The sequence below is a fragment of the Enoplosus armatus genome, chromosome 7 (genome assembly GCF_043641665.1).
Source record: "Enoplosus armatus isolate fEnoArm2 chromosome 7, fEnoArm2.hap1, whole genome shotgun sequence".
Taxonomy (NCBI): domain Eukaryota; kingdom Metazoa; phylum Chordata; class Actinopteri; order Centrarchiformes; family Enoplosidae; genus Enoplosus; species Enoplosus armatus.
This window is the reverse complement of record NC_092186.1, coordinates 5,903,508-5,919,467: the sequence shown is the minus strand read 5'-3', so window position 1 is coordinate 5,919,467 and position 15,960 is coordinate 5,903,508. Positions and strand designations below refer to the sequence as shown.

Genomic DNA, 15,960 nt, shown 5'->3' with positions numbered 1-15,960 from the left:
TAATTTGTCAGCCATAGCTAGGCCAGCCATTTCTCTATACTTTGTGCTAGGCAAGTGTGAACACATATCCATATATACAGTATCTCTGTACCAAATGCACAGAGATGTCACTTCATATCAATCTGACTGGGTAAGATGACAAACAAGTGTGTCTCCCCAAATCCTTTAAGAATGGAAAACACAGGACTCTGTTCACGGGGATGTCCTACAGTTATTTTGAGTGGCTTAAAACTTGGTGTAAAAAGCCAAGAGCATAGCTTGAGCCATTGTAGTTTCCCTTCCTGGAGTCACTGAGGCACTACTTCCTTCAAAGAAGCCAGGGCTGAATGGATGCGGACATGAAGCCTGTTCTCAAAGTCGTAGCCGGTAAAATCCTCCTAAAACATTTTACATAGATAGATATGTCATGTCAACGAGTAATACATTTCTAACTATCTGGGAAATTAAGATTAATTCTAATTTAGATGATCGCTGTGTAAATATTTTACCTTGGCTTGAAGTAGCAATGATCTCCCCTTTCCCACTGTCTGGATTGCAATATAAAAAAGACTTGGTTATAACTGTGCACGTGGTCACATCAGTACAATCCAAATAAAAATGTGAATGAATACAAATCTGTGTGCAGTGGACTGACCTCCGGTTTAGCAAGGAGTATACACCCGAGTTCATAGACGGCGTACGGCTGAACGTATGAGTTGATCTGTCGTCCGTACTCATCTCTAGCAGCCAGCTGGAATGCCTGGATCACAGATAAAATGGATAAGGGAGCGATTTGAGTAACATTTAAAGTGTAGATTAACTGCAAAGTCATCCAGTGCTCAATGTAGAGTGATACCTGCACAGCATCTCTCATATTTCCATGACATTTGTGAATGGCACCAAGAAGGAGGTGTTTCAGGCCTCTGCACGAAGCTTCATCTAAACTCTGTAACACTGAATAAACACAAAGAGGAAATTATCACACAGGGCGAAATGAAATTCATAGAAATCCAGCTGCAGCTGACTTGGTTGTGTTGGTATGGATCATGAAAGTTACACTCACCCTGATTCATTATCTGCAGCTTAGATGAGGAGCAGTTCTGAAGCGCTTTCCACAGGTACAGCACTTCAATTACACCGAGGATGCACAGCTCTCTGGTGGGCGACGTCTTTCTCAGTCTCTCAGCCTGCAGACAGGAATCAGACAGGAAACGTTTGTGACACACACGCGATGACTTTCGAAAGAGAGGAAAACGGGGCTGAATCCGCAGCAAAACCCACCCTTTTGACAGCGAACTGCTCTATCTGGTTGTTTTTTCTCTTGAACAGCTTCTGCACGTCTTTGAAGACTCCACTTGCTCCATCCAGGTCACCCGAAGCACCCTGACACACTGGGGAACGACAAAAAAGACTATAAATAATACAGATTGGCACATACCAGCAGTATTGTCAGTTGCGTATGTTAGTGTGTGACAGGCTTACCTCCGGTCAAGTAGGCATAGTAGCACTGCGACCAACGCGACTCATTCTTCAGCCTTTCAAACGACCTGTACGCATCTTCAAAATTCATCTCTATCATGCTACACCAACCTGACACAAAGACAAGCACACAGAACAAAATGAATCCCTCCCTGTAGTGGACGCCAAGTGCCAGTATGTCACAACTAACCTGATGAGGAAAACACGTACCAATCTCATAGAGACACACATGCTGGATCTCTCTTTGGTCTGATGCAAGCTCTAATGCATCATGGAAACAGGCCAAAGCACTGTTGATATGGCACTGGGGACAGAGAGAGAGCACACACACCAACAGGTAACGGTAGTTATGTTAAGACACACACACACTACATGCATGTGTTGAATGAGAGAGTTAGATAAGTGGATGGTGGATCAGATGTTGGTGAGTTACTGGACAATCTGACATGCGTATTAATTATATGTGCTTTGTATATGTGCAGAGACTTCTGTACCAGCCGATGGAAGATTCTACTGTAAAAGACTGTATATTTGCAACCCCATGTCTTTATCCAGCATTACAGATCAACCATTTACAGCTTCAATAGGCCTGTTAAAGTTCGGCTTATGTGTCATCACCAACCCTGAGCCCGCTGTACATACCTCTAGCCTCTGAACCCGTCCTTTAAAGAACATGAAGAGGGATGAGTTGGGGTAAACCACCGACTTTCTCTGCAGAATAGCTTTGGCTTCCAGCAGCCCCTCGTGCGTATCAGAGCCATCCAGAGCAAAGAAAGGCAGCACTACTGTATGGTACCACAAGAGGGCCAACCTGAGCAACACAACAGGAGAAATTTTGAATCTGAAGCTCAATGGGAATCTGTATTAAACTTCTGAAAACAGCTGCCTGCTGTGGCTGAAAACAACGCTGATGAGACTCCCGGTGAGAGCGGACCAAAACATGTAAAGTTTCAGGCTATAAAACCAAAACAATGAGCTGAAACGTAGAGCTGAGGGGAGAGCAGAGTTTGGTGATAATTATCTGTGGGTTGGTCCCTCTGAGCAACACATTACACATCACACTACACGCAGTCATTTGACAGATTGTAAATAACAAAACATAAAAAAATTATACAACCAGAGCCTACTCACGTAGCTAGCGGTGCCTTCATGTCCTTGCTCTCACTCGCATACATAAGGGAGGACAGGCCCTGGAGACGGTCACCAGGGAAACCCAGCAGGTTGATAATCTTGAGCAGGTGTGGCGGTACCATGGAGATGCACAGGTGGAAGAGGCCGTAGCCGAAGCTGACGGAGCCCTTGAGCCGGTCCAGGGCCTCGGGCGTCACGGCGTTCTCCACCGGCGCGTTGTGGTTGGCGTTGTCCGTCGAGAGGGACTCCTGGTGGACAGAGGACCTCCGCTGACAGGCCTCCTGGAGCTGGCTGATGTCACTGTGGCACTTGTTGTACATTTTCCACGCCTTACGAAGAATCCAGCCTCCTTTGATATAAGCTGTTAGTGGAAACAAGAAACAAGATACTTTTGATGAGGTTTTGCATGGAGATGCTCTAGTGGACGACCAACACCATCATTTTCTGTAATACAGCTATTAATTAGTCTAATTGATGGAACTGCAACTAATGAACATAGTCACGATCAATTAATCTATTGATTCATTTTTCAGCTACGCTAGCATGTGGTGCTCCAGGGGATGGCAATGTTGTCAGATGGACTGCCATGAAATTCGGTGCATTTATTCATTGTAATGACTTTGGTGATCCCTTAACTTTTCATCAGGTCCAATCTCATTTTGTTCAGTACTTTGGTTTATGAACAAATACCCACAAAGCTAATCTAATTCCCATCAGCCTCAGCTGTAGTTAGTGTTTTTAGTGCTTCTTAGCAAATGTTAGCATACTAACACACTAAACTAAGATGGTGAACATGGCAGACATTACACCTGCTTAACATCAGCATGTTAGCTTTGTCATTGTGAGCATATTAGCCTGCTGACGTTAACATGTAGCTCAAAGCATCAGTCACCAACAGACTAGACCCAAAGATATTCAATTCACAAGGATAGTAAACAGAGAAAAATTGACTTAATTAATTGATCGATTGATCAACTAATCGTTTCAGCTGCCTACTGCCTATGCAGTAATAATATGAGGTGGTCCTAAATAAAATCAGGTAATCTGCTCTACACTGTTTATCTGTTTGTATCATGTCTTGTTCTTGAGTTATATCACAAGAATGTGTTTATATACAGTCTATGGTCTACATGCAGTCATATACCCCACCATGATGACATAAAGCCCCAAATACTGGTTGCTATGAGAGACATTTAAGCTCACACTCTTTAGCTTGAGGGTGAGATTTGATTACCTGAAAGTTCCTGCTTGACGAAGGAGAGCACGGCGAGGTACACCTGACAGTCGGCCACAATAATCTGTCTCTGTAGGCGGTCCACGACCACCACGCCTGACCTCTGGGAGTCCATCTGTGACACGCAAACACACACATACATTCAATAAGGATTATATACACGCACCTTGCAACTTTCCCCAGAGGCTGGCAGCCAAAGTAACACAGAGTTTCCTGAATGACCCGGAGGTGCTAGACAGCCCTCACACTCCTCACTCACTTTGTTGATTTCATTTCACAGAAGAACTAATTGAATCTGTGAGTGGGTTTGACATGATCTCACTGCTGGCTGCGTCATTAGGCCTGATGCCGAGGATATAAACATTGTTATCTGAACAGTAGCCTGTTCTGGCGGCAACATTAGGACACATCAGCAACAATGGAATCCTATTGGTTTGTGACATTTGTGAAAAATCTAAATGTGTAAATTGGTGTTATCAATATCACTTTATTTCAGGTCTGCTCAACTTCAACAGTAGCATTATTATCAGAGTTTAGTTTATAGGTCTCTTCTTGCCATGCAACAGTCCATATATGTTCTTAATTGTCCATAGTTTTTCACTCACGCTTTTTTTAATCTTGTTTCTGATTGTCTCTATGACTCCGGCGCTGTCGCTCTCACACAGTTTCTCAGTGGTCCTCAGGTCGTCACAGGCCGTCTGCATCTTCTCCTCCTCAAATGTCATCATGGCATTCTGCAATGCACCAAACTGTATTAAAAAATGTTTGGGTAGGAGCGCTTAAAATGAGTTTGTTTGAGGTGCTCTTTGGATAGGGATACATGTAAAAATCACAAGAAAACTACAAAGCATCAAGCCTTCGTCAGCATGACCGTGCCATGACAACATTTTAATTGTTTAAAAAGGGAGTGCCTTGGAGTTTTCTTGTCAAACTGCATCATTTTAGCTGACTTACAAACAGAAACATCTTGTAATAAGATGGAAGGAGTGTTATGTAATAGTCTTAAAAGGGACAAAGGGCTCTTTCTGCATTACAATGAATGGAGGAACACAGTGACATCTGTGCAGCTGTGTGTTTGGAGATGGAAAGATGCTACACGGCAAACACAATCAGAAAATCTTTGCTCTGATGTTGCTGAAACCTCTTAAGATCACGTTGAACCAGTGAGGGGGAAAAAAATCACACATTTATGAAGCAGGAAGTACAAAATAATAATAATAATGAAAAAAACCCATTTAGTGGTATTTGAGTGACATTTGCGATGACTTTTGTGGTTTCACATTTTGATGTTTTTTCTTTAACTGAGGCATTTTCTCCATTCATGCTGCACTGAACTATCCCTGTGCATGCTCTAATGCCCACCATGATGGTCAGATGTCACCACCCCCACTGCCTTCAGGGACATTTAGCCACTGAGGAACAGAGGATGACATCATCTCTGGCCTCATGGTGTGTGAGGGTCGTCTCGAGGTTGCAGCGACAGAGTGTGTGCGTGTGACCACCACGCTGGGAAAAATCTCCCTCGCCCATCGGTGATGGACGCAGCGCTACAGTAATGTGCTTCTCTGCAAGAGCAATGCCGTTCTTGAGAGGAAGATGCGTCCATTATGTTAATGGATGGAAAAGCAAGGGAGAGGAGGATGCCAGTGTTGACAGTGATGCAACCAATTTGACAGATTGGGTTATTCCAGGTTCTTGATAATGGGTGCTTTCCTCATGAACTGTGAATGAGGAATGGGCTTGAATCTAACTGCTGCTATATCCATTATATTAATCATACTATATTAAATATTTCATAACACTAACTGATGTTTCCTCTGGCATTATATTTGATCATTTTATCACAAGCTGAGAGGAAACTCACCAGGAAACTGACGAAACTGGCCCCAAAGCTCATCAGCGGGCTCTGGGTCCTAAAGAGAGAACAGGAAGCAGAAAGATTGAGAGACCACCGAACAAAACAGAAACAAACTGAGTTGAAAATTTTCTTGAAAACTGTAATTACAACAAAATCTCAACCATTCGTCTTCCTATAGTGACGGCACACCTCTTGTCTCAGCATTCAGACAACCAAAGAGAACGAGTCATAACTGAAAGGAGCCGTGGATGGTGACTGTTTCCAGCACAAACAGAGCATGCTCAGGAGCAAGAGCAGGTGCAGCCACAATCCCCACGGTCAGCTGTCTTGACTGATGACTACTATCTGTTTGTTTGACATGGGGTGTCCACCTCCCATTATTTGCCATCAAAAAATAAAAAACGCAAAATGCCTCCAAAACACACTCTCAACAATCTAATTACTTGAAAAAGCAAGTGTCCAAAACCGAGGTGCACAGATGTTAATAACATGTCATGTCTCTGTTAAAAGGTGGTCCACAGTCTGTCAATAGTAAAACAGGCTAGACAGAAACCTCACTCACTCATCAACAGGCTTTAACGTGCATTTAAAGCAGCCAGAACTGTCATTTATTTGAATTACAGGTTACTGTGTACAGTAGCAGTACATGCTGTACTCAGAATTTCTCTTGATGGTGTTTCAGCCACTTGTAACGTTTTTCTTGGAGATTTTTTTTTTTTTTTTTACCCTTGCTGATATTATAGGCTGGGCTTGTAGGCATGCGACATACTGCAACACATTATTATGGCGATGAAATAATTACCTGTATCTCCTGAAGAGCTCGTCGCTTTCCTTGAATCCGTTGTTGAGCAGCATGTTAATACCTTGCAGGGCCATCTCGGCATCATCTAGGTGCTCTGCCTTCTCCTCTACCTGCTGCTGCTGCTGGGACTGCTCGGGACCCGCCATTGTTTATATCACCGCTCAGAGGCTGTTGGATCAAACCAGTGCGATGGAGAACAAAATGTGAACCTGTTTCTTCTCTGAAACAAACCCGCATTGGTTTATTTCCACTGATGTAGGAGACTAGGAGACTAGAATTTAAACGGAGACGCGCCTCTGGTCGGCTACAAAAAAAAAAGAGAAGAAGCTGTGCAGCTTCCGCAGGCTCCAGACGTCTGTACACCTCAGGGATAGGCCACTGATGCCCAGCCGGGCTCAGTCACACTGCACTCCAGCGATTTACAGTCACCATTGTACTTGCCGACTGCAGACGTCTGTACTCTCCGTCATAAGCCAACGCATCGTTATTTGTCACTAAATCAGCCATTCGTCAGTCTTTCCCCCCCTGCAACTCTCCGCCGTGCAGCAGCATCCGATGCATTACATAACGAGGATCCAGGCTGCTGTGCTGCTCTGCCAGTCCCACGTAATGCACCCGTCAAACGGCCTGGCGTCATAACGCACAGCGCATCGCCGGGAGGATGGAGGGACGGGGCCCGCTGAGGCGAAGCTGCATCCTGTCAGCCTTCATCCCTTCAGACTCCCTCCGCACCCACAGGCTCCGAGCCCAGCCCTCTCCTCCCACCGTCAGCCAATGAGCCGCCTGTAGCCACACTGCTGGCAGGCAGGCAGGTGAGCTGCAGCGAAACTTGATTTCTATCATTCTTAAATAGGTTATCATCGCTCATTTTCCTGTAGGCCTGCATGTTGAGGCTGTGGTATGATCTGTGATTGTTGAGTGCAAAGGATTCTGACCTAAGATACGCGTCACCCTTTGCCCCCCACACACATATTAAATATATGAAAGACAGTGTTAAGGAATGAAATGTGCACAACATTAGTTAATAGAATAAAACATATCATGAAATTGCCAAATGAAATAAAACTGTATATTTACATTTGTTTCTTTTTTTTTTGATATACTTTGGTTTATGATGCATCCTCTCAGCTGTAGTTTGTATTAAATGGTAATTAGCATTAGCATGGCTGCAGACTCTTCTTCTTGTTTTGTCAGTTCCAGCTGTTAGAAAGGTATGAAGGAGTAGCACCGTACACAGTAGCTTGGCTTGGTACCACCAGCCTGCTTCATTTTTGCACAAATGACGCACTGAAGTGATCAGCCCCAAATCCCTCCCAGTTCACCTTTAACATAGGAGCACATTAATTCCCTCTAATGCCACTCTCCCCACCCTCTCTCTCTCTCTCTCTCTCACTCTCTCTCATCAGTGTATGACCTTTTTTCTCTTCTTCCTAGCATCACCCTTATGATTTTTTTTATCTTTCTCTTGCTTCACCTCTCTGCCACGTCATCACCTGTTACCCCCTCCTCACTTTCTCATCCTCTTCCCTCTCCTCTCCCGCTCTGTTACAAATAAACCACTCATGTGAACACACGGCAGCTGCATCCTCATGTCCACTGTAAATAAAGGTGCAGACTGGGGATGATGAAATATTTTTGATAAGAAATGCAGAGCCGATATACATGAGAGAATGAGTGTACACAGAGGCTAGAGAGGATGTTTGTGCAACTATTATAACATTAAGAATGATTAAATATTTCTACATTTGCCCAGTTAGACTGACCCGGGAACTACACTCAATTCAGTATTAGCTGTTAGGCTACTGGTTGTTCAACAAATCTCTAAAATTCAGTGGAGTTGCTACGAAACATCTCCTCTAATGGTCTGAGAATGATTATTATTCATATTCCTGTACTGGATAGGACACTTAGATCTCGGTAAAGAAGATCTGACGGACCTCCCTGCAATTATGCCAACTGACATGTCATTCAACACAATGGTGCTCACCACCGTCTTCAGTTGGGAGCAGGGCTGGTTCATTGGTAGCCTGAAGCTGTCCCTATACAAACCAGGTGGATCCTAACATGGCATAAAACATAAACACAAAGCACGTTGCAGTAGTTGTTTTTACTGACTGTGTATTTATGTCCCCCGTCATTTACATTAGAAGCAAGTGGGTCTCTTGAGCTGGTATGGATATGAGGAGTATTACAACAATCAAAGACTTTTTCAAAGTATATGTAGGGCAGTTGCCTGTTTGGGTCACCAGGTGGCACTGTTTCACTGTTTGCGCCGCAGCATGTTCGGCAATTAACGCTTTTTGTCACTTGTGGGACACCGTAGTTCTGAAATTTATTCCGTGTAGGACGTCATGTTGTTTTTTAAAGTTTACTTTGTATTGTACCGCAAGGTAGGCATTGTAACGGCGTGCTGCATTATCATCCTATATCAGTGCTAAAACCACTCATTTTGCAAACTTGTTCATGCATATTGTTTATTTACATGACAGGCTAAAGTCTGCTGTTGTTTAAAGTGTTTAATTAACTGTTTTGTTACCACTTGATGATTTTGATGAGGTGTGACTATGAGTGTGGCTAGCTGCAAACAAGTATATGTGTGTACCGGGCAGGATGTTTTATGTTGGTAGTTTATTCTTTTCAGAGGTGCTGTATTTAATTTAAATTGATGGTAATATTCATTTTTTTTATATATATGTTATTTTCTTAATGTTAATTGTTTGAGTAAGAGATTTATTTCTTAAGTTTTTTAAAAAGTTTACTTTGTATTGCCCCGCAAGGTGGTAGGAAACCGGCAACCCCTGGGATAGCCAGTAGCAGCGAGGAGGAGTGGTACTGCGAAATAAAGTGCAGTCCAGGTCTCAGCCACAATCTTGAATCCTGCGTCTGGTGCCTCCTTCTCTCCGCACGACACTCTACACACTAAAATACACAACGCAGAGTCCAGGGGAGGTGCAGAGGCAGTGGGTTACATATACACAGGCAAGTTAGTATTATTTTAAGACATACTTGAAACAATAAGAATCTTATTCTTTAAGATTTTTCAACACGAGTGGTAGTCTCTTTATCTAATAGCATGTTCATGTGTTATGACATATTCAGTCTTGAAAATGCATACTTTCTATGCAGGCCCCTGATTGGAGTAAAGCATTTTATAGACCTACACTACAGTGCATACACATTCTAACCACGTTTTGAGTGGATGGATTCACATTGGAAAAATGACAAAGTGGGCAAAGTTTAATAGTCCACTCAAAGATGCCGGCATTTGTTTCATTTTTGACTCTTGCTGTGGACGCTAATGATCCACAACGAAATGCACAGCATAAAGGAGGAGCTGCTCACAGCGGGAAACATTATAACTAACAGCTTGAAGCTGAGGGTCAGGAGGAGTTCGGCATCTCTGAACCCCCCCCCCCACACACACACACACACACACACTGCAGCCATATCACCCTGTCCTCACCATTCTAACACACTTCAATAGTCTCCATACTTGCTCATATGTGTCTATATTCTTCTCTGTGTCTAATCAATGCTCTAGTCCCTACATGTGAATTATCACCTAAACTGCCTAAACTGGATTTGAAATTCAGCTCGTCACACAGACAAGAAAAGTCAACAAATGCATATCCTTTGAACCATTCAGCAGGGGGTGGAGCCTCAGCACCCGGCCACAGAACTGCCAATATCTGAATGGTAGACTCAGAGTTAGGAGAGTCTGCTGTGACTCTACTTTAACTCTCAGTAAAAGACAGACATGGAGCTCGGATCAACGGTTAGTGCTGTGAGGAGTACGAGGGTGCTGGTTGGTGATGAAGTCCGTCCTGCTGTCATCGTCATAAAGGATGGGAAAATCCATCAAATACTCTCAAACAGGGACTTTTCTGGGGATGTTGCCTGTGAGGTAAGTTGTATACTCCTGAAAGATTTTTATACGGTCAAATTAATCGATTTAACACTAATCATCTGTTTGTGATGGCAGGTGTTGGATGTGGGCGACAGTGTGGTGATGCCCGGCATTGTAGATTGCCATGTTCATGTGAATGAACCAGGCCGCACCTCCTGGGAGGGTTTCTGGACCGCCACCAGGGCTGCTGCAGCCGGAGGGGTGACAACGGTTGTGGACATGCCGCTGTAAGTTGGAGACTCCCCCCTTCCCAAAATCGATCAATACCCACTGTCTAACCATAGAGGGTCACTGGTGGAAGGTAAAGGTCGCAGGGTACAGATTGTGAAACTTAGACTTAGACTTTATTTATCCCACAGCAGGGAAATTTACAAGTCACAGCAGCAAAGAAAGAAAGGTGCAGAAACACACAGCAGACAAGCACTGTGTCAATAAAAAAACAGAAGTATTTTATTTATTAGACCGGGTAATATTAACAAAATACAAAGTTTATGTTTTTTGAGCAAAGAAGAGTTGATAAAGCTAACATCTTTCTCCCTTATTTTGCCATTTATTGCCATGTGATGACCATTTTTATGTTTGCACTTACAGTATACAGAAGTGGTGACCAACTACTTGATGCATGTTGAATGAGTTTGGTGTAATTCACAGAGTAACTACAAATATTTCCTTTTTACTCAATATATATATTTCAATCTTGAGACTTTACATTCATTCTCATGGGCAGGACTTAGTGGTTTGTATGTTGAATTATGACACAATGCAACTTTTTTTGTGTTTAAATGTTAATAAAAGCATATTAGCATATTGTATTATTGGTGTATTAGTATATTAATAAAACTACATATCCAAACTACTGTTTTTATCAAGCTAATGTGTGTTTACTGCTTTTGTTGCTGAATACATTTGGATAGTTAAGAAACTCGCAGAATTTCTCCCAAGAGCAATATGTTTTTCAGCTGTAAATCCATAAACATTGACAAACTGAAGGCCTTTTCTTTTGTTGAAATACCCACAGAAACAGCATCCCTCCAACTACCACACTTGGTAATTTTCACGAGAAGCTGCGGGAGGCGACAGGGAAGTGTTTTGTGGACACGGCCTTCTGGGGAGGTGTGATTCCTGGCAACCAGGTACAGCTCGGACAAAATGAACACATTCTCAGCCAGGCTGCGCCGAATTATGACCAAAGCAAACACAAACAGCGGACGTCTCCTTACAGCTAGAGCTTCAGCCCATGATCCAGGCTGGGGTGGCTGGCTTCAAGTGTTTCCTCATCCATAGTGGGGTGGAGGAGTTCCCCCATGTGACTGACTGGGATCTCCACACGGCCATGAAGCAGCTGCAGGGCACAGGAAGTGTCCTGCTGGTAAGTCACCAAGTGCAGCATCTTCCATAACATTTGTGATTATTAAATCCATATGTCCAAGTAAAGTACAGTAATGTAACTGAAATACCTTCTGCTTTGGCTCCTTTAGTTTCATGCAGAGAGGGATGTCCAACAGACAACAGAGGAGAATGGCGGTAACAATACTTTTACAGCTCGCAATAGATCATCTTTTCCTATTTTATCTGTTGCAGGCAATGCTTTTTTTCCCTTAGCCCCAGTGATATCCAGGTCCCACTATTTTTCAGTTCAGTTCTCTCTATATCATTAAAAGTTGTGGCCAATGGAAGCTGGTGGTAGTTTTCATTGGTGGCAGTAATCATAAAAAACAGTCTGCAGTGCTACATAGGGATAATTACAAATGTGGTTTTTGTTGTGATTTGGGTGAATTGAATTTTCTTGCAATGCGCTCAGCTAGAAGAAGTTCAGAAAATTGCATTAATCAATGTTTAAGACCAATACATAGCATTTAAGCTATATCTACTAATATGATATCCAAAGATCAAGGTTCATGATAACACAGTGTCGATATGATACAGATCCTCCGCCCTGCTCTGGTTCGTATAAACTCCATGAAACTGATTGTCAGAAAATAATTTTTCAGTAACCAATGCTGATATGTTCCATACCCCTGCCTACACCCCGCCCCATGTTAGACCCTACTCAGTACTCCACCTTTCTGCAATCCAGACCAGATGTCATGGAGATAGAGGCAATTCGCACAGTCACAGAGCTCTGCCTCCAGTACCAGTAAGAACACCAGCGTGCTAACAAATGACCATAATATCAAAAGTGGATCATTCTGGATAGGACTTGGTTGTGCTTGACGCCACATTAAGTCTCTCTGCTCCAGGGTGCGGTGCCATATAGTTCACTTGTCCTCTGCAAAGCCATTGAAACTGATCCAGGAAGCGCGGCAGGCCGGAGCCCCCTTGACAGTGGAGACTACCCACCACTACCTCAGCTTGTGCGCAGAGAACATACCTGCGGGGGCCACGCAATTCAAGTGCTGCCCCCCCATCAGAGGATCTATTAACCAGGTTAATAGAAGGATGAACAGTAGATGAGCCTCAACATAAAACTTGCTTTATTATTCTTTGATTACTAGTAGATGATTGGTTTTGTCCCCACAGGAGCAGTTATGGTCCGCACTGAAAGCTGGGCAGATTGACATGGTGGTGTCTGATCATTCCCCCTGCACCCCTGATCTGAAGAAACTGGATAGCGGAGACTTCACTGAGGCTTGGGGAGGAATTTCTTCTCTACAATTTGGTAACTACAGACTAGTGACAGCCACAAAACTGTGGTCCAACATAACATTGCATTGTTATATTCCAATGACTTAGTTATAGTTATACATCCCAACTATCTCCTTAAATAGTTGCGTCTCGACCTGTTCCCTAGTTCAATACACTGCCCAGGGAATCAGCCATTTTCCAGGATGTCCAGTTCCCAAATTCTTTCATTGCACTGGACATTCAGGACCCTAAAAGGTCTTTGGTCATTGACTGGAAGTGTTACCACAATTCTGCGTTCATGTCATATCATAGACAACATAAATACAAGCAGCTGAATGGTAAAAAACATTGCAAAAGGTGCACAAGTGTCAACAAAATGATACCAAAATGGCTACATAGCCAACATTTGACAGGTCAGTGTCAACAAAAAAATAAAGCTACACTTATCAATATTAACAATAGGTGAAATGACTGTGTAATGTGAAAGGGGTTGCTTGTAATGATATGTAGGAGTGCAGTTCTCTTCCACCTTTCAAAGTGCTTTAGAGTCTTTCAGTTCATTGTTTTGGTTTTACGGCTCACAACTTCACTGTTTTGGTTCCCTCATCAACCACATTTCCAGCTGCAGCTGTTTTCAGCTAAAAGCTCTGATAAACTGACTAATATGTCCAGCACCAAACAGCAGACAGACAAAGCTAACAACTTGCTGGTGAACATGGCGGAGCATTTAGCACCTAAAGAAATATTTCCCTCATAAATGGATGTAGACCACACCAGCGCTGAAAGAAGAGTGAATCTTTTTACAGTTTATCTTACCCCTGGACATGTATGTGTTTGATGTGACATTATCATGCTCTGTCTCAAAATTGTGTCAAAGGTCATTCACTCATCAATGCCCCAATGTTCATTGAATCAGTGCCCTGATTTAATTCACATTTCACTGGGGAGTGATTTGAGACACATCAGTGAATTGAAGATAACAGGTGACACTTGTAGCTGTGAATTGGAAAATGTGCCAGCATCACTGTAAAGATTTCCATAGCTGCTGTCACAGAGCCGCGGCAGTTTTCACATTATTCGCTGTCTATGGAGCAGCTCCAGGATTTTGTCTTTATGTGACAAATCCTCTCTGCTGTTCAGCTGAAGGAAAACACTGGCTGAACTTCACAACTTAAACCTGGCCCGTGCAATATTATAGGGAATTTATATGCAAAGTCTTCCTTTAGGGTGGATTAGTGGTTCATTCCTTCCACCCGTAATCCCTCTGACAATCACCCACACAGGGCAAAGTTCACGGGGAGGTAAACAAGAGCCGAGTGCCAGTTTAGAGGACAGACCAATCATTTGCTGTTCAGACAGTGAGAGGGTGGTCAAAGTCTGACACCAGGGGAGACTCTGACACTGATTCACAGCGTTTAATACTTAGCCTCACAGAATCATGACACTTCCTGATGTGACTGCACCTTTATGAAAGAATTAATGAATGCAGGGAAAAACATCATACATATTTGATGGTGTCAACTCAATTCTCTATGGGCCTGTTAATCACCACCCATTTATAACCATTTGCAGGCTTGCCTCTGTTCTGGAGTTCAGCCAGTAAGAGAGGCTTTCAGCTGTCTGACGTGGTGAGACTCCTCAGCTGGAAAACAGCCCAGCTGTGTAGTCTTGACAACCAGAAGGGCAGCCTTGCCCCCGGCTATGATGCCGACTTTGTCATATGGGACCCAGAGAGACAGTTCGAAGTTAGTATAACTAATAAACTAAATCTTTCTTACATATTTAGAATTTTATTTGGCAAAGAAAATATACATACTTGCATTGTATTAAGCTTAATTTCATTTCCTGTCATGCTTCACAGATTAAAGAAGCAAGCGTCTATCATAAAAACAAGGTAAACCTCATTCAATGAACACGTTATTATAAAAGGAGCACATTTTTTACGTGACTGAGCTTATGATCATGTTTGTGTGTGCAGCTAACTCCTTACCTCGGCGTCACACTGCATGGAGTGGTGTGTGCCACCATTGTCAGGGGCCGGCTGGTGTACAGAGGAGGCTCCTTCTGCCCCGAGCCTCTTGGGAGGCATCTCCTCATCCCTCAGAGGAAAAACCAAGCCCAACTGTGAAACACAATAACAACAAGCTGGAATAAACCTCAACAAATCAGAGTTATTGTGTTGGCAATAAGAGTGCACCATGTTGTTTTCTTAATTCCTCTCTCACCTAATACACGCATTTAATTATATTTTATCATCTAAAAATGTTTACATCACAATTTTCATTTGCAATAGAACTGGGGACACTTGCTGGTTTAACAGATAGTTAATCCTTTTTTATAACCTTATAATAGTGTCAGAAATTGGATTTAAGGGCCAATAACCAACCAAAATATTTAAATATAAAGCTCACAAAAGAGCCTGTTTTCAGTTGAACAAAGCTACTGAAACTTCTAAAGCTATAACTGCAAAGAAGGAAAGTGTTCATGGACATGATGAGCTGAGTCTAACATGGCAGATGTGATGAAAATAACGAATGAATTGAATGAATGAATGAATGGATTAATTTTATTATTGTCTTATGCATACAACTTTGCCCTGCCCGCATGTGCTTATGCATATACATTGTTTTTAACACAAACATTTAAAACAAACAAAAACAAAACCAATTTAAGTAATTTTCATCACATTTTCATGCCATCACGTCTACAATAAAATGCATAAATCACTAACTAAAATTGTACCATTTGAATAAATACTAATTAAATAGTGCTTTTCTTCCATCCTTTGTCAGGCTTCTGACACAAAGTTAGAACACATCACATCAAGTAAACAATCATTCCACAATATAGTTCATAACCTTAATTATTATTATTATAACAATTATCTGACAACTGATGAAAATGCAGGCAAACGAGTATTTACACTTAAGTTGTTGAGAAAATGT

The 15,960-nt window shown here is 42.6% G+C and overlaps 2 protein-coding genes across 2 annotated transcripts; one reads left to right on the top strand and one right to left on the bottom strand.

Moving 5' to 3' along the window:
* Nucleotides 1–287: 287 nt before the first annotated feature.
* On the bottom strand, nucleotides 288–6,629 carry LOC139288059 (tetratricopeptide repeat protein 39C). The gene is made up of 14 exons (XM_070909307.1): nucleotides 6,484–6,629; nucleotides 5,688–5,736; nucleotides 4,429–4,557; nucleotides 3,824–3,938; nucleotides 2,590–2,950; nucleotides 2,101–2,269; nucleotides 1,669–1,762; nucleotides 1,462–1,569; nucleotides 1,261–1,370; nucleotides 1,043–1,166; nucleotides 836–933; nucleotides 635–739; nucleotides 489–527; nucleotides 288–377 (listed from the first exon to the last, which is right to left on the bottom strand). Exons 1-14 carry the CDS (start codon nucleotides 6,627–6,629, stop codon nucleotides 288–290), a joined length of 1,737 nt encoding a protein of 578 aa, XP_070765408.1.
* Nucleotides 6,630–10,240: 3,611 nt separating this feature from the next.
* LOC139288146 (allantoinase, mitochondrial) lies at nucleotides 10,241–15,204 on the top strand. Its single transcript, XM_070909408.1, has 11 exons — nucleotides 10,241–10,387; nucleotides 10,466–10,617; nucleotides 11,409–11,523; nucleotides 11,613–11,759; nucleotides 11,869–11,914; nucleotides 12,434–12,527; nucleotides 12,631–12,817; nucleotides 12,911–13,049; nucleotides 14,588–14,760; nucleotides 14,877–14,909; nucleotides 14,994–15,204. The coding sequence occupies exons 1-11, from the start codon at nucleotides 10,241–10,243 to the stop codon at nucleotides 15,141–15,143; spliced, it is 1,383 nt and encodes a 460-aa protein (XP_070765509.1). The 3' UTR covers nucleotides 15,144–15,204.
* Nucleotides 15,205–15,960: the final 756 nt, after the last annotated feature.